The following is a 25,413-nucleotide window of genomic DNA, read 5'->3' as shown; positions in this document are numbered from 1 at the left end:
TTATCTGTTTATGTAATTCATTTTCAATGTGTTCTTTCATTGTTTAAATTTGCTGTCTCATGTCCTATTTAAGATTCTATTCCATCTATCTAAGGTATTCCTTGAGTTCTTTATTTGACCATTTTTCTGATGCCTCTAGGTCCTCCTGTATATTTAAGCTGTCCTCCATTGTTTGTACTCCTTTTCTTTTTTTTTTTTAAAGAGAGAGAGAGAGAGGAGAGAGAGAGAGAGAGAGAGAATTTTTAATGTTTTATTGTTTAGTTCTCGGCGGACACAACATCTTTGTTGGTATGTGGTGCTGAGGATCGAACCCGGGCGGCACGCATGTCAGGCGAGCGCGCTACCGCTTGAGCCACATCCCCAGCCCATCCTTTTCTTCCTTGCTTTTTCATGCTGCTCATGTTACTTCTTGTTCTGTTTGACAGCTAATTTACTGTTTACTCCTATAAATTTATTTGGTTTTGTGTATCTCTGGGGTCTCTCTTTTGTGATGGGAGACTATGACTATAGATAATGAATTTTGTTGCACTTTAAAGCAGATTCTTCGTTTCTTAAACTGTGTACGGATTCTGATGGCATATAGTGGTCTGCGGTTTGGATTGGGACTTACATTTAGGTCGAATGATGTGATGAGTCCATCCACGCCTCTATGATCATGCTGCAAGGGCCTGGGGGTCTCCCTCACACAGACCCCCCCTGGGCCCAGGAATGCCTTCATGGTCTAACAGCCATGCTATTGTATACTCTGATCCGATGGTTATCCAATCTCAATCCTGACCCCCCCAATTCATATTCCAACCACACAGAACCTTCTGTTCTCTAAACTTCACAAACTTCTGCACCCGTGCCAGACTGCATTCCCTGCCAGAAACACTCTCCCCGACACCCTGCCTTCTTATCCTGGCACACTGAGATCACCACACTCTGGTAATCATCAGGGACATGAACCCAGCACCTACTGTGTGCAGTGTGGATGAGGAGGGTGAGGGCAACAAGAGACAGAGCTTCTGGCTAAATAGATGACACACAATTTCCTCCACAGCACAGAATGCCCCCTGCAGTGCGCGCCCCCCCCCCACACACATACAGACATGCACACACACACATACAGACATGCACACACACACACACCGCCACCTCCAGGCTGTAGTTCATCCTCCCCTGCTTGTACATTGTCCCCTGACACCTTGTGGCTAAGTTAGACTCCTCTAAGCCTTGGCCTGGTTGCCCTCTCCTCCAGGTGTCCTTGCATATTCGAATTCTGGCTCACTCCATGTCTTTAGGCCTCAGTTTTCCCTTCTGTAAAATAAAAAGGAATAGTTAATACCTAACGCATGGTGTAGTTCTACAGTCAATGAAATAGTACACTAACAAGCCTGTACTGAATGCTGAACAAATGTTAGCATTTCAATTTCTGTACCCTTAGCACCAAGCACATAGTGCATAGTTGGTGGCAAATATTTGTTAGATAGGTGGCTAGATGGATGATATATATAGGGATCAAGTATATCTTCAAAATAGGAGACAATCGTTGATGGTCTCCCATGGCAGTGGGGGGTAGAGTGGGGCCACCAAGAAGAACCTGAAAGAAACTAATCTTTATTGTCCATCTACCACACATCAACGCTCAACATACACGAATTGTCTAATTGGAGCCTTGCAAGAGGAAGAAATTATTGCAGAAGAGGAAGAGACTCTTCTGAGAGTCAAGCCCGCAGATCAATGTCACACAGTGACTCTGAAATTTTCAGGACAGGTGAGTTTGACAATTCCCTTGACACCTGGAAGGAGGGGAAGGGCTTGCTCCATGCCTCTCCATCTCAGACTGGCAGCTCCAGGACGGCAAGGTGCCTCTGTAGGTGGGTCTGAGGGACCCCACTCCAGGCCTGTGTCAATTGCTCAGCTGAGAATTGGCTTTGGGGGAAGAAAGACAGGCTGGGCCGGGAGGACTTAGGTTCTTGCTGGAGACTCTCCAAGCACCCTTCTTGTGACAGCCCTTGTCCTTCTCAGTGAGAGCCCTCGGCAGCTTCTGTAAACAGGAGCTAACTCTGGACTTAAGTTCTAGAAGGAATCTGAAGCTTTTATTCCTTGGCCTTTCCCCCTTCCTGTCTTTGCAAAGTCTTCCTGATCTTTCCTCCTCCAGTAAGTCCCTCCTCCCTACTCCCACCTCCTGGCTCCAAAAACACTGTGATTGCCAGGGTAGGTCAATGGTTAACACTCAACTGGCTTTATATAAGCCTGCCCCGGGGCCACCTACTGGCTGTGCCTTCTGTTTGGTCCTTCAGTTCCTTGGCTCCTGGAGACTGTGGCTCTGGCAGCTCCAGTTGGTCCACACCATGGCCACCTGCTGGCAGGGCCTGTGGGCCTATCGCTCCTATCTGATTGTGTTGCTTCTGCCCATCCTTCTGCTGCCTCTGCCCATCCTCATTCCCAGTAAGGTAAGGACTTAGGGTTCTGGGCACAGAAAGCTCCAGGGGAGGCAGGGGAGGGTCTGTCTGGGCCAGGGTGGGACATCCTTAGGACCCAGCATAGCCTCCTCATCTCCTCTACCCTGGAAGTGTCATTACAACCTCCTGGTCCTCCTGAGGGCTGATGTCCAAGAGGTCAAGGGGGCTTTTGCTTGGTACCCAGAAGTAGAAGTTCCTTGTGAATCAATCAGGTGCATTTGAAATCTGCTGCTTTGGGGAACAGGAAGCCAATCCTGTCTGTAAAGGAGATGCAGGAGGAGGCCGATGGAGTCCATCTGCCTACCACGTGCCACCCAAGTCCCTGCACTGGGCTCTTTGGGGGCGAGGGGGCGGGGTGGTGGAGGACAGGAAGAGGGAGGTCGGTGTCTAGGTTTGGGAGGGAAGGAAGGACAGTAGGAGAAAGCTGACCTCAGGTAGTCTGTACCTTCACAGGTGTAAATAAAAAGAGAAGTTGACCTGTAACCTCAAGGGCTAGGTCTGCTGAGGAGGGGAATGGGAAGAGAGGAACCCCTATCAATGCACACAGTCGGGGCACAGGGTCCCTGCCTCCTTCCCCAGCCCCAGCAGAAGTGATAATTTCATCTCATTCATTTGAGCCCCCACCTCATGGCCTGCACCCTATACCTACTAATCCCAGTCCCCATTTTATGAAGCAAGTCCCACCTTCCCATTTTACAGATGGGGAAGGTAGGTTCATTTACTCAAAAGTCTCAGGACAGATCCTGGTTTCATGGAGCCAGGTTTTTGTACCCTTTCAAGTTCCTCTGTAGGGAAAGAAATGCAGAATTATGAATCTAAAATTAGCCTGCTGACCTATGAGACGAACTTCCTCTCAGGTCAAAGCCAGTGATGTCTCTGTTGGGAATCTATCCGATGCATTTTTCAAATAGGCAAGTGTGATAACCCCACCATCACCACCCTAGGGGAAGCACAACCCAGAAAGATCCAGTAATTTTCCCAGGGTCCCGCAGGAAAACCTGAACCTGTGCTAAAAACCAGGCCTTTTGGTGGGAATGCAGTGTGTTAGGAGGCCCAGCTGTCCCTTTAGTATAGCTGGTCCTGCCACCCACAGCTGGCCCAGACACTGCCTACCTTGTCCTCATTCTGAGGGGGCCCTGGAAACCCACTTGCAAAGACTTTTGCTCCTACAATTATCCTGTCTTTCCTGCCTGGTAAATTTCTCCCCCCGCTGCCTGATCTCTCTCTCTCTCCCATCAGCACACAAACATCCCATAATATCTCTCATCTTGAACAGACAAAAATCCCTCCCTCATCCCATCTCCAGACACTCCTTCCTCTGTTCTCTCACAACAGCAGACCCAAAGACCCTGCCTACACCACACCTGCACTTTCTTCATTGACTGGCTCCCAGCTCCAGGGACCCAGGTCCCCACCAGCTTCCATGGCACCAAACAAACCCCACACCTTTCTCTACCCTTTAGCAGCTTCCATCATAGCCAGTCACCCTTCTCTTTGCCACCATCATTGCTGGCTTCTGTGACACCTTCTGGTTTTCCTTTCACCTTTCCTGGCTCCTCCTCCATCTGATGCTAGAAGCTTGAGGTTTCCCAGGGTCCCCTCCAGCCCCTCCCCTTCCCCTCCCTCTCCCCCTCCCCCAGGTGACCTTATGGTGTTTCACATGCTTTTAAAAGCGTCTCTATGCTGAGTCCCTGGTCTGTACCTTTGTATTCTTCAACTAACCCTGATGGCTTCCCCACTTGAATATTTTCTCTGTAAGTAGCCTACACGTCTCCAGATCCAGATCAAAACCCTGAGTGCCCACCTTCTCCAGCAGGGTCTTCCCTCAGTCTTGCCAAGAAATGATTCAACTTGCTCCTTCATTGTGCTGAGCCAAAAACTCAGGGTCCCTGTCTCCTCCCCCAGCCCCAACAGAAGTGATAATTTCATCTCTTTCATTTGAGTCACCCTAGAGGGCTCACCATCCATGTCCACACACACCAGCAGGCCCTGTGTACCCACTGTCCCCAAAACACCACAGATGCACCCGACTTTATGATGTGGTAACCTCCAATAAACTCCCCCTAGGTTGAACTATTGCCAAGCTGAAAACACACTTTATGAACCCAACCTACCACCCATCCTGGCTTAGCGACACCGTGGAACAGGGGTGTACACCCTCATAACTGTGTGGCTGACTGGCAGCGGTGTCTCACTGACACTGCCCTGTATCACCCAAGGGGACGGGGACCTGACCACATGTTGCTAGCCTAGGAAAGACCAAAATTCAAATCTTCCAGCATGGTTTCTGCCGAATATATGTCAATTTTGCACCAACATGAGTGGAAAATCATTAAATTGAACCATCATAAGTTGGGGAATTTGTACTCTGAATGGAATCCCAGGGTGGGGATGTTGTCATTTCTCATCTGTCCTATCCCTGCCTGGACCATTCTTCATCCAGCAGTCAGGATGATCTCAAAACCTAAGATCATGTCACTATGCCTACAACCCCAAGTGGGCTTCCCATCAAACTTGGAATTAAATCCAAACCTCTCAGAATAAGCACCTTCCTGAGGCTCTGCTCCCTGCCAACCCCTCAGACTCCATGCCCTACCTCCTACATTCCACCTCCAGGTCACTCCTCGGTAGGTAGTCTTTCTAGTCTTTTCTCTGCCCCTCAGACTGCTCCGCCCTGCCTGGACTATTCTCCCAGGTGCCTCCACTAAAGACCATCTCAGAAAACCTCTCTGATCTTCCAGCCTCTCTTTATTACATACCCCTATTTTTGTCATAGAACATTCACTATCTGAAACAATCTTTTGGTTTCCTTTTCTGCTTATCCTCTGACTTCCTACACTAGAATGTAGGCCCCAGGCGGACAGTGGCCTCATCTCAACCAGGGCAGAATCCCAGGGTCACAGAGCAGATGCTCAGAAAGTACTTCTTGAGGGAAGAAATAAAGGTAGGAAGAGATGCAAAGGGAACCCTTTTCTGAATTCCCATTGAATCTCTGCTTTCTGTAATGAGTCTCTAGACTAAGGCTGTGGCCCCCAATGTGGGAAGGAGAAACCCCACACTAGGCTCAGACCTGCGTCCAGAATAATAGTTGACATTTATTGAGTATATTTGATGTGCTAGGCATTGAGCCAGGCACCTTAAAGTATTAGATCACTTATTTCTCACAAAAGCCTCAGTGTGACTATTGCCACATAAGTGGAGTTACTACTGTTCTCTCCGTTTTATAGACATGTAAACTGAGGCACCGGATGATAAAGCTATTTGCTTAAAGTTCCAGCTAGAAAAAAAAAGTCTAGAATGAAACTTGGTCTTGGGGTCTCTGCCTGAGGCTGTTCACGGAGGCAGGGTGTTACCCGCACTGTGACCCCCTCCCAAGCCTTCCTCCTTCGAGCCCATCCAGCCAAACCTTCCACCATCTTCCTGTCCAGAGGTCTGTGGAGCACTTGCTCTGTGCCAGGGGTTCCAGAAAGGGATACAAAGGTTCTGTCCTCAAGCTCCTTACAGTCCAGAGACAGGCGTTTATGCCACACAGAGATACAGCAAGAAGTCTGCAGAACTCAGAGGAGGGAGCAAATTCTTCCAATGGAATCGGGGGAGAATCTGAAGCAGGTGGTGTTCGGTGAGGTTCTGGTCAGAGGCAGATGTAGGGAGCAAGCCAGGTGGAGGGAAGGCCAGGAGGAAAAGTGCAGGGCTGCAGACAGCAGAAATGGCAACAGAACCCTTAAATGCTGGTCCCCTCTGATGGTCCCTGCCAATCGGGGACAGTAAACTCTAACGTACTCCCTGCACCCTCAGCCCTGCAGCCAGAAGCACCCTCAGTGTGTGGCACCTTCCATTCATTCATTCGTGCATCCCTTCCCTTATGGGTGAAGCCAGGCCTGAGTGCCATGTGACGGGTACCATTTAGGTGCATGGAGGAGAGAATTTGACGAAATGGGCATTCCTCATGGGGGCGTGAAGTGGGGAGACATATGGAAAGCACATGCTGTACAATCCATGGAAACACTAGAACACCTTTCGACTGGGACTCAGAGAGGGGCTGCTGTGCACGCAGGGAGGGCAGCCTCCTGAGGGGCACACAGCAACCTGAGACCTGAATGGCAGGTAGGAGCCAGTCAAGCCCAGCTCTGGGTGAAGAGCAGTCTGGGCAGAACATGCAGCAAGTACCAAGGGCTGAGGACAGGAGCGAGCTTGGCAAGGTGGCCTGAAGTGAGACAATCAGAGTATTTAAGACAAGGTTAGAGATGGAGGGAGAGGTCAGCCAATGTCCTGCAAGGCCAGGGGAAGGAGTGGGGATCTTAGGCTATGGACCATGAATGGTAAATGATTGGCTCCAGGGTCAAACGGCTAGTAAGTTAAGAGTCAAAAAAGTAGTTGAGTGTGGTGGTGCACACAAGTTTGAAGCCAACCTGGGCAACTCAGCAAGACTCTGTCTCCAAACAAAAAAGAAAATGAGCTGGAGATGCAGCACAGTGGTAGAGGGACATCCCTGGTAGAGCAAAATTAAACAAATAAAAATTAAAAATAACACTCCTAAATAAATTGTGTTGCTTATTTAGTTACCTAATTTGTGTTGCCTCTGCCCATCCTTATTCCCAGTAAGTTAACTATTCCTCCTAGTTTCTCATCTGGCCCTTCTCCCCTCCCCTCCTTGTTCCTCAAGAGCAGCAGAAGGGACCTCTTGATTCTAGGTGGCTCCTGTCTTCCCCTCAGAGTCGTTTTTCACTCTGAAGACCTTGGGGATGTGGCAGGAGCAGGATCCTCCCAGAGCCCCCAGCAGAGGGCAGGGGGCACCCCGGGGCAGCCCTGTCTCCTAACGCCACCCTCCTGCCCCCAGAAATCCGGCCTGTCTGTGTGGCTGGGAGACAAACTGGCCCCGCTGCAGAGTGTACCACCGCCCGCTACCGCCTTCCTCCTGTGTCTCCTGGTTGCCACCTTCAGTGAGTGCGCCAGCAACGTGGCCACCACCACACTCTTCCTGCCCATCCTGGCCTCCATGGTGAGCTGGACCCCTCCCCCAGGCACCGCTCCTGGCTGCCCCACCAGGGGCTCTGCCTGCTGGGCATAACGACCTGCCTTCAGCCTCCTCTTCTTTCCTGCAGAGGACCCCTGAGCTTTCACCCTTCTCCAGGTTCTTGGGCTCTCGGGCCACAAGGCCCTCTGGCCCCTGACTCACCCCCTCCCTGGTGACATCACCCCTTGAATATCCTGATGGGGCTCAGAGGTGGCCTCGCCCACCTCCCTGCCCCAGCCCCTGTTCTGGTCATTCCAGAGGTGACGGGTAAAATTGCTCCCTGGAGCATCCCCAGCCCCTTCCTCTCCAGGCGCGTTCCCACAGCCTTTGATGACACCTCCCGAGCCCCTTTGAGATCTGTTTTATGGGCCCCTCCCCTCACTACGCCCCACAGCACACTCATCCCCTCCAGGGAGGTCAAGGGGCCTTTCCCAGGTCACCCAGGGTTTTCTTGCAGAAGTGGAGGGTTATGACCAGAGAGTGTGCAGGGGGTTGGGGTTGTCCCCCAGGCCGGGGAAGCAGGAGTATTGGGGCCACAACCTTCCTTCGGGGATGGGGACCAAGCTCAGCTCTGCCCCATGGTCCCCTCTCCAGGCTCAGGCCATCTGCCTCCACCCGCTCTATGTCATGCTCCCCTGCACTCTGGCGGCCTCCCTGGCCTTCATGCTGCCCGTGGCCACCCCACCCAACGCCATCGTCTTCTCTTTCGGGGGCCTCAAAGTGTCAGATATGGTGAGTGGCAAGCAAGGCTGGAGGTCTCAGCACTCCTTCCAGTTCCAACTTCTTGGGCCGCCAAGAAGGCTGAAAGGCACTGAGAGTCTCCAAGCTGAGAGTGGGACCCTCGGGGGTGAGGGGACAGCAGGGAAGACTGGGGACAGGACTAGTTGGCACATCTTCAAGCACTTTCAGCCCTGGGCCATGAGAGAGGGAAGGAAATGGGGGACATGCGGAAGATCCAGAGGGCCTGGTGTACCCATACTAGGGAGATGAACTCAGAGAAAACAAGGCCCAGGTTTGCAGCTCATGAGGAGCCCCCTTTTCCCGGTTAGCCCTGGGAGTCAAGAAAATAGCAAGAAAGTTGCTGAGCCCTGTGGGCTAGATCACAAGAAGGAGTTCCCAAAGTTTTGCTATTGGAAGGGCTCGGAGCACCCCTGGACACTTGAGAGGTTACTTAATGGTGCTGCTCAGTATCTGCTTAGTTGAACTGACTCTCCTCCCACCAGGCCCAGGTGGGATTCCTGCTCAACATCATCGGAGTGCTGGTCATCACGCTAGCCATCAACAGCTGGGCCATCCCCATCTTTGACCTGCACACTTTCCCTTTCTGGGCCCACTCCAATACCATGACCCAATGCCTTCTCATCACCACCACGTCAGGCCCCTAGATCATCCTGGCTGCTGTGTGGAAAGGGGGTTGGCAAGGGTGAGACTGGAGGTAAAGGGACCTAATAGAAGCCTATGACATGGGACAGGATATGTCAGGGGTGTCAGCAATGACAGAGAGAAGCACTCAAGAAATGTTTAGGAATGGAGTTTGCAACTCGGTACTTGGGAGGAGAAAGAAGAGCTGAGGGAGACCTCTGGCCATGAACATAGGCGGCCCAGTGGATGTGGTAAACTGGGTGAAAGGGCAAAGTGGGTGAGAGGAAGAAAGTGAATGCTTTGGGTCATGTTGAGTTGGAGGTACTTGAGAGATGCCCGGCTGGCAAGCTTCAGTGGGCAGTTTAGCCACCTGGGTTCTGGAATCTTGAACCGAGATGGTGACTGGAGACAGAGGCTTGGGGTAGGACATCAGTGTGTCAGCCAAATAACTCTCACCAGCTAGATGTGGAGGCACACATCTGTAATCCCAGCTTCTCTGGAGGATGAGGCAGGAGAATGGCAAATTCAAGGTGAGCCTAGACAACTTAGTAAGATCCTGTTCAAAATGAAATAAACAGCTCGGGATAGAGTGTTTGCCTAGTATGTGCAAGGCCCTGGGCTTAATCCCCAGTACCCAAGAGCAAAAATAAAAACCTCTCACTTTAGTCCCAAAAGGTCCCTACCTCCAAGGTCTAAACCATGGCTTTTGCTTACTGCTTTAACTTTGTATGTGAACTTGGGCACCTTCTCTCCCTTTCTGGGGTTAATTTTTATCCTTTGGAAAATTGAAGGGATTGGACCACAGACTGCAGTTTTTACTCTGGTTGTGGGGCTAGTAATAGTTTCATCATCAAAAGTTTGTGGGGTTTATTTTTAAAATATTACTGGTTCAAGATTATCCCTATAATGTTACTTTCTCTACTTTGCAATCCTCTGGAGGACTTGGGTGTTGGTAACAGCTAGTGCGCAGGGAGTGGTATACCCCATGGCCTACTCTCTCTGCACCCACAGCTGTTATTCATGGGTGCTCAGAGGAATGCATCTCACAGGTGATGGTCACTCATCACATGTGTCCCTTCAGGCAAAAAGACTTGTGTTAGGAGTCTCTGAGGTCTCTTCCAACATCTAATTTTCTAGGAGCTTCTGACTCTTCTCTCTGAGTCTCAGAGTTGAGCCATGAGACTTGCTCTATAAAGCACATCATTCTGCTTTGGGAGAAGGGATTTGGATGGGTGTAGGGAGCAGGACCTCAAGGACTGGGTCTGGGCAGCAGTTGTGACCACAGGCTCTGTCACCCCTTTCCCATCAAGGACAAATGAGTGCAGTTCAATGAAGATATGTTGAATTTCCAGTCTTTGTCCTTCATTGTGCCAGGCATAGAGCTTCTGTGGTGACTAAGCATGTCCTTACCTTATAATCCAATGGAAATTGCATTATCCACTAGTAACAGTGACATTCAGAGCATGATACAAGTCCTGTTTGGAGGTTGTGGACCAAGCTATGGAGGAATCAAAGCAAGCTCCCAGAACAGATGCTAATCAATTTGGATTCTGATGGATGAGTAGGTTTCCTACAAATAGGCTGAAAGCACTAAGGGTTTGGAGACACCATGGGTGGAGACCCGAGGTGTGATCGCCTTGGTAGGTATGTGAAGTGAGCTGGGTGCAGTGGGCTGTGGCTACACTGTGCCTCCTGTTGGCCATGCTGAGAGCTCAGACTTCATCCCAAGGTGGGTAGAAGCTGTGGAAGAGACAGGCGAGGGAGGGGAACCTGGTCAAGAGTCCAGTGAACTTCACAAGGGAGACTCCACAGGACCAGGTGACAGTGGATGAAGGCAGGGTTAGGGCAGATTGAGGCAGAGGGGATTCTCAGCACAGAGATGAGACAAGTGGGAGGGACCGGGTATGTTTGGGAGCGGCTGGTGAGCTGGTGGACTCTAGACGTCCTCTCCTCCCCTCCTCCATAGGTGTTCAGCGACATTGGCGCTATCCAGAGCCTGAAACGCCTCGTTTTCTACTCCACTAATGGCAGTACGTTAGCGCTGGCGAAGCACGCACTGCGCCTGCTGGGCGAGGAGGTGCCCTGGAGCATTCTACCCTGCGCGGCCAGCTGGAAGGAGGCCAAGGTCCAAACGTGGCTGCAGCAGATCGGCTTCTCCCAGTACTTCCGGGTAGAGCTTCGGGGTCGGGCTTCCCTGAGTGGGACGGAGCGCTTCCCTGAGAGCCTCAGGGTCACTGGGGTCCCCATGAGCACAAGCGACTGCATACTCTGTGGCCCTATAGGCTCCAGGCGCCACGGTGCCCTTTGGGGGATGGGGAGCCTGCACTCATCCTGGAAGTCCCTCATCTCTGCTCTGGGTCCCATCCACCTCCTCCACTGCCACTTCCAGTTTCCTACCCTTGTATCTGTGCTTGAAATTTGGGGGTGGGGGAGGGGAGTCCTTCCTCACACCCGACCTCTCCCCCAGGAGCAGCAGGTAGATGGCGACCTTCTTCTGCGGCTCACAGAGGAGGAACTCCAAGCCGACCTGGGCATGAAATCTAGCATCACCCGCAAGAGGTAAGGGGATCTCCGAGCCAGCAGGACCCTACCAGGTCTAACTAACTGCCCGCACTGCCGCTAGCCAGTCCTGAGTCAGGATCTCAGCATCTTTTCCTCCTGTGGTGCAGGTTCTTTAGGGAGCTTACGGAACTCAAGACGTTCGCCAACTATGCTACGTGCGACCGCAGCAACCTGGCCGACTGGCTGGGCAGCCTGGACCCGCGCTTCCGACAGTACACCTATGGCCTGGTCAGCTGCGGCCTGGACCGCTCCCTGCTGCACCACGTGTCAGAACAGCAGCTGCTAGAAGACTGTGGCATCCGCATGGGCGTGCACCGCGTCTGCATCCTCTCTGCTGCCAGAGGTCAGCCCACACACCAGGGACCCCACCACAGCCCGGGCCCTGGAGGGGCGAGGGGAGACAGGGTGGAGGTTCGAGCCTCCCTTGGGAGTGATTGAGTGCTGCGCTGTGGCAGACTGGGCTGTGAGGATCTAAAGATGTAGCCCTCAAGAAGTTCACAGTCTGAATTGAGTATGGCTAGGTGGTTCTACTGGGAAGCATATCCAGTAGGGGGTGGAGGCAGCACTTACTACCCTATTCACCCAGATCTAAACTTCAGAGGAGACGCCTGACCAAGTATTGAGGGGTGTATGAAGGGATGGGGTAGCAGGATGGGCAGCCCAGGCCAGGGCTCAGCTTGTGCCATAGTAGTAGGACAGTGCATGGGCCCATACATGGGGTAGTAGCCAGCTTACAAAGTATGGTTTCTGGAGTTGTTTTGCAATGGCATCTAGGTAGAGCTCTAAAAACTCTATTTACAAACTTATTTTCACTAATTTTCTATTTAGGTAGTAATTATCATCAATACCAGGTACTAATATTAAAATTTTTTATACTTTTATTTTATTTATTTATTTTTATGTGGTGCTGAGGATTGAACCACAGCCCCATAATATTAAATAAATATTACGTCATTAATTTCTACAACCATCCTATGCAGTGGGTGGTGAATATGTTTTAAATCAACTTTATACACCTTTTAAAGAATAGAAAGAGGGGATGGAGTTGTGGCTCAAGGGGTAGAGCACTCACCTAACATGCGTGAAGCACTGGGTTCGATCCTCAGCACTACATAAAAATAAAATAAAGGTATTATGTCCACCTACAACTAAAAGTATATATTTTTAAAAAGAATAAAAAGAGGCCCTAAGAAAAGGAAGTTTCCAATTTGAAGAGTTTGAAAAATATACGCCTCTGTGATAGAGCATTTCAGTCATAAGTATTGCTTCTAAAGATAATGAAACTAAGATTTAAAGCATTTAATTTCTCAAGGTTATAAAAGCCAAAAGGTGACAGAATTGGGATTTGAGCCACTGTTTTTATGCTTCATAAACAGACAAATATCTGTGGGTGTTAATTCTGAATACTATAGGAAGAAGAATTCTTTTCATTGAACCCATCCATTCAGCAAATAGGTACTGAGCACCTTCATGGCACAAGGGACTGGGCCTTGGCTTCATTCTTTTGCTTCAACCAAACCAGGTCAGCTCTTATCATTTTCACTTTACAGCTCTCAACAAAATTCTAATATTTTATTGTTTTAAGAAAACAGGAAGTTCTAGGGCAAAAATAACTTTCAAAAAACAGTTTCTCTAGGGAATAAGGAGCCATGCACAGGTTTTTTTTGTTGTTGTTTTTGTTTGTTTGTTTGTTTTGTGTGTGTGTATAATTGTTATTGTTTTGTTTTGGTACTGGGGATTGAACTCAGAGGCATTCAACCACTGAGCCACATCCCCAGCCCTATTTTGTATTTATTTAGAGACAGGGTCTCACTGAGTTACTTAGTGCCTCACTAAATTGCTGAGGCTGACTTTGAACTTGTGATTTTCCTACCTCAGCCTCCCAAGTCACTGGGAATATAGGCGTGTGCCACCATGCCCAGCTTGCACTGTTTTTAAATGGGGCAGTGACATGCTTAGGTTTGTGGTGACTAGAGATGTAGTTTAGTGGGAGAGTGTTTGCCTAAGGTGTGAGGCCCTGGATTCTATCCCCATCACTTCAGAAAGAAAAAAAGAAAAGAAAAGAAAAGAAAAAAGAAAGAAGGATATTGTAAAAAAATGAATTAGATGGGACAATCCTAGCTGGATTTTGGGAGTCCATTGAGGTGAATAGTGTCAAGGATCTGCACATAGGACCCTGTGGCTAGGTAGAAACCATAGAGCAGGGTGCCTGGTGCTGAGGCTAAACTGCGATATTCAAAAGGCTAGATGTATTAAATGCATTTTATTTATTTTTATGTAATTATTGGTACTGGCAATTGAACCCCAGGGTGTTTAACCTCTAAGCCACATCCACAGCCTTAAATACTTTCTTTCTTTCTTTTTCTTTTGTGTGTGTGTGTGTGTGTGTGTGTGTGTGTGTGTGTTTTGTACCAGAGATTGAACCCAGGGTGCTTAACCCTTGAGCCCTTTTTTATTTGTATTTAGAGACAGAGTCTTACTGAGTTGCTTAGCAATTCACTAAGTTGCTGAGGCTAGTTTTGAACTCTGATCCTCCTGCCTCAACCTCCAGAGCCACTGGGATTACAGGCATGCTCTACTACGCCCAGCTTAAATGCATTTTGACATGATATTTTCAACTTATCATGGGTTTTCAGGAAGTAGTAACCTCATTGTAAGTGGAGAAGCATCTGTATTTATTTATTTATTTATTTTAGTATTTATTTTTTAGTTGTAGTTGGACACAATACCTTTATTTTTTAAAAATTTTATGTGGTGCTGAGGATTGAACCCAGGGCCTTGAACATGCTAGGCAAGTGCCCTATTGCTGAGCCACAACCCCAGCCCCAACATCTGTATTTATTGAATAAATAAAATACCCAGGTTTCTGGTGGAAACTGGAATGAAGGGGCGAGGGGAGGACCTGGGCCGTATTGAGTTTGGAGTGCCTGTGGGCAGCTGGCTGTACAGGTCTGCAGTTCCAGAGAGAGGGCAAGGCTGGAAGTCCATGTCAATGAACCTTTTGAGAGGGACTCATCAATGGCCTTCCTTCCTGTAGGCCCCATATCTCCACCTCAGTCACCTTTATTGAAGCAAGCTACCTTGTCCAGGCTGGGCTGAGAGGGCTGGGTAGACACAGGACCAAGTCTCCAAGGTATGGTGGACTTCATGGTAAGTGGTGGGGAGGGACTGCCCTCACCATGCTTTCTCTCTTATTGGCCTCAGAAATGCTACACTCCCCACTGCCCTGTACTGGCTGCAAGCCCGGTGGGGACATCCCAGATGTCTTCATCAGCTACCGAAGAAACTCAGGCTCCCAGCTGGCCAGGTAAGGAGGGGTAGGCAGCAGGCATCCTGGGCCTTGGGGAGAGGCCAGGGTGGTGACACAGGGCCTCTCTGCAGTCTCCTGAAGGTGCACCTACAGCTGCATGGCTTCAGTGTCTTTATCGATGTGGAGAAGCTAGAAGCGGGCAAGTTTGAGGACAAGCTCATCCAGAGCGTCATGGGTGCCCGCAACTTTGTGCTGGTGTTGTCACCTGGGGCCCTGGACAAGTGCATGCTGGACCATGACTGCAAGGACTGGGTGCACAAGGTAGGAGTTGACCTGTGCCTCTGCCATCCCAGTACTGGCCCCAGGCCCAGGGGACTGAGTTCCCCTTCTATCCCTTCTTTTCTACTCACCCAGCAACACTTGGCCCCAGAACACCTCTCTGGCCCAGCTGGAAGTTGGGAGCCACAGCTCTGACTGGAATGCAGCTTTAGCAAACCACTTTGGATCTCTCTCTCTTTTTTTTAACATTTATTTTTTAGTTGTAGGTGGACACAATACCTTTATTTTATTTTTATGTGGTGCTGAGGATTGAACCCAGTGCCCCACACATGCTAGGCAAGCAGTCTATCATTGAGTCACAACCCCAGCCCTCACTTAGGATCTTGAACCTCGGTTTTTTTCATCTACAAAAGGGGATAACTTACCCATGCTGTTCACCTTGTAGGATTATTGTGAGTGTCAGAGGGGGATGAAAATGCTTTGCAAAATAACCTCTGTGAGGCAGAAGACAGTACAGTGACAGGCAGACAGGAATCATTGTTAAGAGCATAAAACTGGAAGTTTGGATCTTGGCTCTGGCCTTGGGCAAATTACTTAACTCCAAGGAACTTCATATTTATTACTGTAAAGTGGAGAAAATAATAGTAGCAACTCCCTAGGATACTGTTACAAGGATTAAAAGAGCTAAACTGAAGTGCTTAGCAGAATGTCTGGCACATAGTGATTGCTCAATAATGACAGCTATTATTATTATTATTAGGCCGATTGTATCTGTATAATTCACCATTATATATTCAATGTATGACACATAATAGGAACTTAGAATATTTATAGAATAGCTGGTTGTAGAGGTGCACATCTATAATCCCAGCAATTTGGGAGGCTGAGGCAGGAGGATTGCAAGTTCCAGGTCAGCCTTGGCGACTTAATAAGGCCCTAAGCAACTTAGTGCGACCCTGTCTCAAAATAAAAAGAATGAAAAGTGCTGAACTTATGGCTCAGTAGTCAAGCACCCCTGGGTTTAATCTCTAGTATATATATAAAAAAGAAGATGGAAACATAATCATTAATCAGTTAGTAAGAATTGAAGGTTGGTGCTAAGGGATGCAGTAGTTATCTAAGATGGAGTCTCCACCATGCGGCCAGCGCAATGGTTTCATTAATGAGGTTCTTGGCATAAAAGTTAGCTAGCAGAGATCCAAATAAAACACACAGACTCAGTTACCTTATTTCTAATGCCAGGTCCGAGACGGCTCCCCTCTCTGGTTCTCACCTCTAACCGCCCCGCAGGGCAGCAAGGATTACTCAGGGCTAGCAGGAGAGAGAGAGAGTGAACACGCCAGGGAGTAGCCTTTTATTGGGGAACAAGAAATTCAGGGGAGAATTCCATCCAATGAAGGTTGAGTGGGGACCGCACTCCAAGGTCAGGGTCAGTGATTGGGCCCCCGGGGTCAGTGGTCAGTCACACCCCCACAAGGATGGGTTTTCTCATCAGGAGAGGGTCAGGAAAGCTCCAACACAGCCAGAGCGCCTCAGACCCAAACCGGGAGTCACCCAGTCACGTGTCAGAATGGCTCCCCACAGGAGTCCTTGTGTTCAAGCAGTTCATGAGATAAGAATGTGCCATCCCTGAGTCAGGTGTGGTGGCTCACACATGTAGTCCCAGCCACTTTGGAGGCTGAGGCAGGAGGATCACTGAGGCAGGAAAAAGGCTGAGACCAGTCTGGGCAACATAGTGAGACCCCTGTCTCTTAATACACACACACACACACACACACACACACATGCCACCACCACCACCACCACCACCACCACCACCACCACACACACACAGCATATGCTCGCATTGCCTAAATCATATATAAGTTGATATAAATGCTAAACGAGGTAGATGAACCTGTTACTCGCTGTGGAATATGGAGAAGGGAGGGATCATTGAGGGTTGGAATAATCAGGGAAGTTGCCGGGTTTCTGTTCTCACGACTAAAAGGCTCAGGGGTCACTCCAGTTAAACTGGGCTAATTGGGCTGCACGAAATAACCACACAAGAGACACAGATACCTTTTTCTTTGGGGTTGCTGTGACAGCTCCTCTGACCTTAAGGGTCCGCAGGAAGAGAGAGAGCGAGAGCACATGCTGACCCCTTTTATTGAGGAGAAATTATTCAAATGAGGCAAGGGGTCAGGTTTCAGGGGGCTGAGTCTATCTTCATGATGTCCACTGTCAGCAGGTTGACTGACACCCAGGTAGGCCACACCCAAGGGCACAGTAAGAGAAGGGGACACACACAAGGCACTTCCATGGAAGATTCTATCCTAAACAGGGCAAGGGGTTATATTACAAAGGAACAGGTGAGCATAGCTTCACCCATGGGGCTGTAGCAAGACACACCCATGCACAAGACACTGACCCTCGAACCCAAGAAGGGTGGGGAAAGCTCTGTCACATTTCTGTGACTGAGCGCCTCAGCCAGGAGTGTGACTTAGTCATGTGTAAGGTTGGTCTCCCACAGGAAGTTTTCATGGAGGAAGCAGGACTTGAGAAGAGTAGGTAAGTGGAAGAGAAGGCATCCCAGGCAGGGGAACAGCATGAGTGAAGGAATGACAATAGGAGTGAACCCGTATGAACCACTAGTATTGATTTATCTGTCTCACGGATGAAGAAACTGAAGCTCAGAGAAGTACAGTAATTTTTACATGACCACAACTGCCAGTATAGAAATCAGAAAATCTGGTCTTAGACTCTATCTGTCTGACTCCAAAGCCTGTGTTCTCTCCCAGGACCTGCACTATGGTCCATGCTGCTGATCTGAGTTGGTAGGAAGGGAGATGGTAGATAGGGTTGGATTCTGCTGACCCCAAAGCTGATTGTCTGCACCTGCTCTCAGCTTCACATCCAGTGACATCATGTGATGGGAACATTTACATCAAGAAAATTGGCAACCATTACCAATCTATGTGTGTGTGTGTGTGTGTGTGTGTGTGTATTTAATGGGGATTAAACCTAGGGGTGCCCTACCACTCAGCTATATCCCCAGCTTTTTCCGTTTTTTTTTGTTTTTGTTTTTTATTTTGGGACAGAGTTGCTGAGGCTGGCCTTGAACTTGCCATTCTCCCGCCTCAGCCTCCCAAGTTGCTAGGATTACAGGTATGTACCACCACACAGATGGCTTTTTTGTTTGTTTGGTTGGTTGGGTGAGTGTTTTCCTCTATAGAGAGCTAGTTGTTATACTTTTACCAGCACACTGCTGGCTGGATAAGAACTATGGAACCAGGTTATGGAGTCTAAAGGCAGAGAGAAGATCTGTGCTTGAAGCACTGGGAAACAGGGAGCCCATCACGGGATGGGGGAGATGGGCAATGGGTGTTTGGATGGAAGCACTAGAGTATAGTCCAAATTGGCAGCGGGGAGGAGGGCCTAGTTCCAGAAGCCATGCAGGAGGAGGCATGAACTGGGTCTGGTTTCAGGAGGAGGCTCTGGACCAGGAAGACATCCTGGAGGAACATGACTGATGACCAAGAGCAGGCAGCCTTCTAACAGGTGGCAGGTAGCCTTCTGAGAGAGAGGAAGTGTCTGTGAGCTCCATGAGAGTTCAGAGGAAGCTCAAAAAAGTGTATAGAGCTGGGTGCAGTGGCACGTATCTGTAATCTTAGCAACTTGGGAGGCTGAGGCTGGGTCACAAGTTCAAAGCCAGCCTCATCAACTTAGAATGACCCTGTCTCAAAATAAAAAATTTAAAGGGCTGAGGATGTGGTTCACTGGTAAAGCACTCCTGGGTTCAATCTCTAGTACCAGGAAAAAAGTTTATAGAATAACTGACCCAATGACTAAACAAATGAATGATTTTGATGTGCATCTACTAAGTTTACCAGGTCAGAAGACTTGTCGTTAAATTTTCATTCTAGCCAGCTGAGGGATCTTGAACAAGTCATTATCCCTTCCTTAGCCAGTCTCTGAATCTGCACAGAGCAATCTCTTTGGTTCTATGTAATTTTACATGAAACAAATTATTCTAAAGACTTGTGATTAAACTGTGACAGGATTGAAATCCATCCAGATGCTCAGCAGAGATGCAGCAGGGCTTGGTTGAAACAGGCCTGGACTTAGGCTCTGAAGGCTCCAGTTGCAGGCCTGGCCCCTCCCGGAGTGGGTGTTTGGGTGATTGTTGGGGGGTCCTTTCCTTTCTCTAAGCTTCCTTCTCTTCAGCTGTAAAACCAAGAGGCTCCCAGAAGCCAGTCAGGGTTGAAGTTAGGCTGATTCTTTCTTCAAAAAGTCTCCACCCCACAAGGGTGCTTGACACCCATTGTCCCAGCAGACAGTGAGGGGCAGGTGGAAGGCAGAGTGGTGACAGCATTTGCCTTGGACTGGTCCCAAAGGCTCCATCATCCCTCTCTGTTCCTTTTTAATGCTTAATTGCTTCTGGTTTTAATCCTCCTTTCCCTGAAGCCACATTTGGTGGGTAATCGATCTGGAAAACCACAAGTGAACTGCACTCAAGAAAGTCACGTCCCTGTGGTTCCCCCTTGAAAGGAAAAGCATTCAATAAGCACTTACCAGAGTGCCATTAATAGTAAGAAACACCATCAGAACCACCCAGTGAGGTAGGTTTTATTTTCACTTTACAGAGGAAATAAGGACACCGATTACTTCTTAACCATTCACTACATGCTCAGCACTGCGCTCAGCACTTGCCGTGGAATATTGCAGTTATTTTATGCAACAAACCTACAAGATACAGGACTGTCATTAACCTTATTTTATATGTTAGAAAACAGAAACTTTTGAGACCCCATTATTTTTGCTTCTGGTCACAGACATTGTGTCAGAGACTCACTAGGAACCTAGATCTGATGATTCCAGAGTGCAGCCCCCTAACTGCTGGGCTGTGTTGCTTTGTTCATTCATTCATTGTTTCATTCTTTCATCCATCAGTCAAATAGTTAGCGAGAGCTGACCATGGGCAGGACTTTGGGAAAGATGCTAATAAAGTGAGTAAAAAACACACACAGCCCCTGTCCTTCTATTTGGCAGAGAAAACAAACATTAGGTAAACGACATGTTAATTAATTTAAATCTGCAACTGTAGCCTGGGCTGCAGAGCCTGAGAGTATATAAGAGGGGAAGCTGACTTGGTCACGGAAGTAGGACAACTTCCCTAGAAAAGTGTTGATTGTGGGCTGGGGCTGAGGCTCAGCGGTAGCGCACTTGCCTGGCATGTGTGAGGTACTGGGTTCGATTTTCAGCACCATAGAAATAATATTTTTTTAAAAAAAATAAAGGTCTATCAACAACTAAAAAAAATTTTTTTTTAAATTGTTGATTGAACTCAAATCCGAAAGATGTGAGGATGCAAGTGAAAGGGCAGAGAAGCATGTTCAAGGCGGAGGAAACAGCATAGGCAGAAACCCTCTGCAGGGAAGGACGGTAACAGAGCTAAGGGTGTAGGTTCTGTGTGTCCAGGAGGATGGGGAAGGGGTAGAGATTTAGAAATGGGCTGTGGCCAACCATACTGGCCTTTCAGTCTGCATTAGAAAGTTTCTTCTTTATTCTAAGAGACAAAGTCTTGAGGAGTTTTAAGTAGGATGTGACATGATCAGATATGTCAGATTTTTCATTTTTCAGAGATTATTCCGGTGAAACGGCATTTTGGAAAACAAATTAGAGGAGCAAGAGTGGATGAGGAGAGACCTGGTAAATAGGATGGGATTGGACAAGGCTAGGCAGGGTACAGGTAGAGAAAAATGTGGAATTGAGAAATAAGTAAGTACAATGGGCAGGGCTTGTGATGGAGCCACATAGATGCAGGGGTGAGATGAATTTCTTTGACAGAAAATTATATGGGGTTTTTCCTACACTAACAACTAATCAATTTTCTGACACCAAAGGGGTACCCTTCAATTGAGTTTGATCCTGGAGTGTCCAACTCCACAGGCTGAAGAGCCTGACTTCAGTCACAAGTCCTGGGTGCCTAGGCCACCTCTGTCTGACTTGACTATCAGTTTGGCAGTTCTCATGATCACCACCCACCCAGCCCAGTTCAGTTTTTCTCTGTGACTCACTGAACTCAGAAAACCCCCGACCTACTCTTAGTGGGTTTTACTCTAAAGGACACAACTCAGGAAAAGCCAAATGGAAACGAATCACAGGGCAGGGTAAGGAGGGCAAGGGGCTTCCCTACCTTCTCTCTGGCACCAGTTCCTGGCTCTTCACCAACCCAGAAGCTCTTTAAATCCACTGTTTAGGGGATTTGATGCATGTTTTATTAAATAGGCATGATTGCTCAATCATTGGTCATGGGGATTGAACCCAACCTGCAGCCCCTCCCCAGAAGTCACCTAAGCATGCCGGGGTCTTTCTGGTGACCAGCCCTCTTCCTCTCTTTGCCACTGCCCTGGCTCACCCCTGGCTGGGAGTTATCTCATTAGCAGAAGATGTACTCTTATCACTCAGGAAACTGTAATGGGTTTAGAAGCTCAGTGACAGCTCTGTCCCAAGATCAAATCTTTTTTTCACTGTAGGGGGGTGAAGGAGAAGTTGGGGGGATTTGAAGCCCAGTGTCTTGCCTCGGGCTCAGTCCCAGGCCAGCACCCTACTTCCCCACTGCCCCGGCACCTATCTGGCCCTTGGGTTCCTAGATGAGACAGAGGTTTCTTCCTCTTTTCTCTTCTCCCTTTAGGAGATTGTGACTGCTCTAAGCTGTGGCAAGAACATTGTGCCCGTCATTGATGGCTTTGAGTGGCCTGAGCCCCAGGCTCTGCCCGAGGACATGCAGGCTGTGCTTACCTTCAACAGCATCAAGTGAGCCCCAGGGCCCCAGGGAATGAAAGCCAAGGGGAGTGGGTACACATCATCCCTACAGGCAGCAGGGGGGTAAAGCAAACAGGCCCCTGGCCAGCAGCTCCATCTGTGCAGCCATCTGATCCCTTGGTCCTTGTGCCCACAGGTGGTCCCATGAGTACCAGGAGGCCACCACTGAGAAGATCATCCACTTCCTGCAGTGTCGCTCCTCCTGGGACTCATCTGCAGGCTCTGACACCAGTTTGGAGGGTGCTGCACCCATGGGCCCACCTTAACCAGTTTCCAGTTCCCAGTCCCTGCTATGTCTCCCATTTCCATGCTCCTCCCTGAAGGAACAGCTCGTTAAACAGAGTCAGCCTGGGCTCTTAGGAAATGGCTGTCCTTGTCCCCTACCCTCATGGCCCACTTCAACACCCCCTTCCTCAGTATGTGGAAAGGGAAGGAAGCTAGGCTTGGGTGTGGGGGTTCCTCCTGCCTCAGGCCTTGCCATCAGGTTCTCTGTCTCCCGTCCTCAGAGTTGTGTCCCTGCCAAGTTCTGGAAACGCAGGAGATTGGAGGAAGGGTCACGGCACTTTCTCCCATATGTCGCCCTGAGAGCAGCTGGCTTGAGTAGGCAGCCTCTGACAGAAATCAGGGCCATGTGCAGGCCCCTCTGCCTGGGCCCTGTAATCTGAGCAAGGGCCTGAGCCTGGGAGGAGCCTCAATGGCTGTCCACCCAGACTGTTCATGGGCCCTGATGCTACTTCCTACTGTCTTGTGACCTTGCCCTCTAACCACTCAGTGCCCCTCCCAGCCTTCCTCACAGCTGGGGTCAAGGTTGAGCTGAGCTGGCCCACAGGCTGTATATGCCTCGGCTACTTTGCTGTGCTTGTGCATGGGAGCCTCCTACCAGGGTCCAGTTCTGGGCAGGGAGGCCATGTCTCAAAGCCCATCTACCCCAGACCTTGGTGCTCTGCCTAAGATGCCTGACCACCCAGGCCCTACTGGCTTCCCCAGCTCCTCACCCACCCAGGGCTTCCCACCCATTTGCTCAGGGAAGAGGGGGACCGGGCACCCCCACCCCCCCAGCAGCCCCAGTAGCCTGGACAGCACCTGCAGCTCTGTGGGAAGAGGCAAGATCCTGAAGGGCAAGGGTGAAGACCTAGCAGTTTCTCCCAATGTCAAGTGCATTCAGGAATCTTGTTAAAATTCATTTCAGGAGACCTGAGGCAGGGCCTGAGAGTCTGCATTTCCCACAAATCCCTGGCAAACCGATGCAGGCGGTCAAGGGACCACACTGAGCAGAAAGTCCTTCACAAATCTTTTGTCATTCCCAAACACTCCACTCCTGGTCTCTGTAATCATCACAGCAACCCTGTCCAGTACTGTCCCCCTGTACTGGAAGGTAAGGAAGAAAGACTGAGAGATAAATCCCATTTTTCAAATGATTATTGGTAGCCCCAGGATTCAGAGCCGGGTATCCCAGCACCCAGGCTACTGCAGATGGACTGGGCTGATGATTCCTGAGAATCGTCTTGGCGGATGAACCACTGCAGGGCTGTGGCTTCTCCCATGCTCCAGAGAATCTAGCAGCGGGGGATAGGTTTTAGCCAAAAGGCTGACCCAGGGGTCATACAGAAATAGCTAGGGAGGAATGTCTCTGTGGCCCTCTTTCCACTGGAGTAGGAGGGCAAGAAATGCCCTCCCTCCAATAACCCACGCTCCAGCTAGTGGGGTCGGCTGTTACCTCCCTGTACTTCCTACTGGGGGCAGTGAATTCACACCTCAGGGTTGGCTCAGCTCCTAGACCCCAGCCCTGCAGAGCTGGCCAGGTTTCTCCTTGCTTTTGGACCACATCATCAGGAAGCCAAAGATCTCACTGCAGGCTTGGGACTCCTTCCTTCCACTTTCCACCCTCCCCTTGTCTTAAGTGCATCCTGGCCCAATTCTGGCTTTGACCATACACCATCCTCTCCCAGACACTCAGCCCAAGTGCATGCTAGTTCAAGCCCAGGATTCTGTCCTGGATGTGACAGATGAAGCAGACTGGATGTTGCCCTCACATAGCAATCATTAATACAGCGTCTGCATACTCCCAGCAGGATCTTTCTGGGGCTTCTCCCATGCTCCAGAGAATCTAGCAGCAGGGGATAGGTTTTTGTCCCTATGGGTAGTACTCAGAGAAGTTCCTGGTTTTTCTTCAAGCACACGCTCCACCACTGTCCACCTCCACTGTCCAGCCTTCTGCCCCGTCCTCTGTCTCTCCAGGCAATCAGGAGCCTATCTCTAGCTCCAGACAGAGCAACTGAACTGATGAACCTTTCCCAGCCAGGGCAGTGTGTTCAGGAGTGGTGGCCTCCTCTGCCATGTCAAACACTGCTCAGATTGCAGCTAGGGCAAACAGCTGGGCCCTCAACCTCCACCTTAGAGCTCATCTTGAGATAGGGCTCAGAAGTAGCACCCCTCCCACAGCCTGCTTTGACTCAGGTCTGCAGAGTCAAGGTTTTTTGCTTGTCTGGGCTATAGGCATTGCCCCCAGGTTAAGGCTGAGTCAACAAGGTCCCTACTCCACCTCACCTGTCCCTCCAAGAGCTGCTCAGGGACATTCAGAAATCAAAAGTCCAGCCACAATTCATTCATCCTTGTCTTTAGCCCATGAAGAATAACTGAATAACGCACGCAAAAGGTATCAGGTCCTAAATTCTGGAATCTGTAAATGATGCCTTATTTAGAAAATGGGCCTTTGTGGATGTGATTAAGGTAAGGATCTTAAGAAGAAAAGATTATCTTGGATGAACAGGTTGGGCCCTAAATGCAATCATACATATCCTTTCCAGTAGAGGGAGATTTTACATAGACAGAATGGAGAAGGCACAGAGATAAGAAGGCAATGTGTCCACAGAGGCAGAAACTGGTGATGTGATCATGTGTGAGGAGTGCCAGCAGCCACCAGAAGCTGAAAGAGGTGAGAAACGGATTGTCTTCTAGAGCCTTCGGAGAGAGCACTGGCCTTATCAACTTCAGTCTAGCAATATTGATTTGGGACTTTTGGCTTCCAAAACTGTGAGAGAATAAATTTCTGTTGTTTTAAGCCACCCAATTTGTGGTAATTTCTGGTTTTTTTGAAGTACCAGGGATTGAAAAGTTGCTCAAAGTTTGTGCTCTACCACTGAGTGATATCCCTAGTCCTATTTATTTATTTATTTATTTTAATTTTGAGACTGTCTGGCTAAGTGGCTGAAGGCTGGCTTTGAACTTGCCTCCTGCCTTGGCCTCCTGAGTTGCTGGGGTTGTAATAATTGTTATTACATTTGTAATAATTTGTTACAGCAATAAATTTGTTATTAGGAAACTAATACACAGGGTAAAGAGGTAACATCTATAAAGAATGCAGTAAGTACACAGTAAATATACAGCACAGTAAGGACATAGTAAATATAAGCTCCTCTTCCTTTTGCATTTAGTTACTTATAGACATACCCTGTTTCCTTCAGAACTATTCTTCCTACATGACTGTTGTGTCCTCAACAAAACTTCAAATTCCTAGAAGTCAGTGTATCCTCCAAAGTCAGTATATGATGAAGCACCCCAAGACCTCTTTAGTGTCAGGACCCCCAAATTTCACTCTGCTAAGACTCCCAGAATAATGGCAGTAACTTCATCTTCTCTGCACCTCCAAGGCTGCAGGTATGAATGAAAGGTACCTGGACCCCCACCTCCAT

The 25,413-nt window shown here is 49.1% G+C and overlaps 2 protein-coding genes across 2 annotated transcripts; both read left to right on the top strand.

The window, feature by feature from the left end:
* Positions 1-2,245: 2,245 nt before the first annotated feature.
* Positions 2,246-8,846, top strand: LOC144375629 (solute carrier family 13 member 2-like). Its single transcript, XM_078041080.1, has 4 exons — positions 2,246-2,438; positions 7,285-7,446; positions 8,056-8,193; positions 8,685-8,846. Exons 1-4 carry the CDS (start codon positions 2,337-2,339, stop codon positions 8,844-8,846), a joined length of 564 nt encoding a protein of 187 aa, XP_077897206.1. The 5' UTR covers positions 2,246-2,336.
* A 201-nt stretch (positions 8,847-9,047) lies between these two features.
* LOC101971810 (NAD(+) hydrolase SARM1) lies at positions 9,048-24,791 on the top strand. The gene is made up of 8 exons (XM_040270530.2): positions 9,048-9,074; positions 10,790-10,993; positions 11,291-11,382; positions 11,493-11,728; positions 14,590-14,692; positions 14,767-14,956; positions 21,591-21,712; positions 21,858-24,791. Exons 1-8 carry the CDS (start codon positions 9,048-9,050, stop codon positions 21,985-21,987), a joined length of 1,104 nt encoding a protein of 367 aa, XP_040126464.2. The 3' UTR covers positions 21,988-24,791.
* Positions 24,792-25,413: the final 622 nt, after the last annotated feature.

Source organism: Ictidomys tridecemlineatus, chromosome 3 (genome assembly GCF_052094955.1).
Source record: "Ictidomys tridecemlineatus isolate mIctTri1 chromosome 3, mIctTri1.hap1, whole genome shotgun sequence".
NCBI classification, from domain to species: Eukaryota; Metazoa; Chordata; class Mammalia; order Rodentia; family Sciuridae; genus Ictidomys; species Ictidomys tridecemlineatus.
This window is presented reverse-complemented; position numbering and strand designations above follow the sequence as displayed.

Coding starts and splice junctions, on each gene's coding strand:
- LOC144375629 (XM_078041080.1), top strand. CDS start 2,337: ATGGCCACCTGCTGGCAGGGCCTGTGGGCCTATCGCTCCTATCTGATT. Junction 7,447..8,055: donor TGCCCATCCTGGCCTCCATG/GTGAGCTGGACC, acceptor TCCCCTCTCCAG/GCTCAGGCCATCTGCCTCCA. Junction 8,194..8,684: donor GCCTCAAAGTGTCAGATATG/GTGAGTGGCAAG, acceptor TCCTCCCACCAG/GCCCAGGTGGGATTCCTGCT.
- LOC101971810 (XM_040270530.2), top strand. CDS start 9,048: ATGAACATAGGCGGCCCAGTGGATGTG. Junction 9,075..10,789: donor TAGGCGGCCCAGTGGATGTG/GTAAACTGGGTG, acceptor CCTCCTCCATAG/GTGTTCAGCGACATTGGCGC. Junction 10,994..11,290: donor GCTTCTCCCAGTACTTCCGG/GTAGAGCTTCGG, acceptor CCTCTCCCCCAG/GAGCAGCAGGTAGATGGCGA.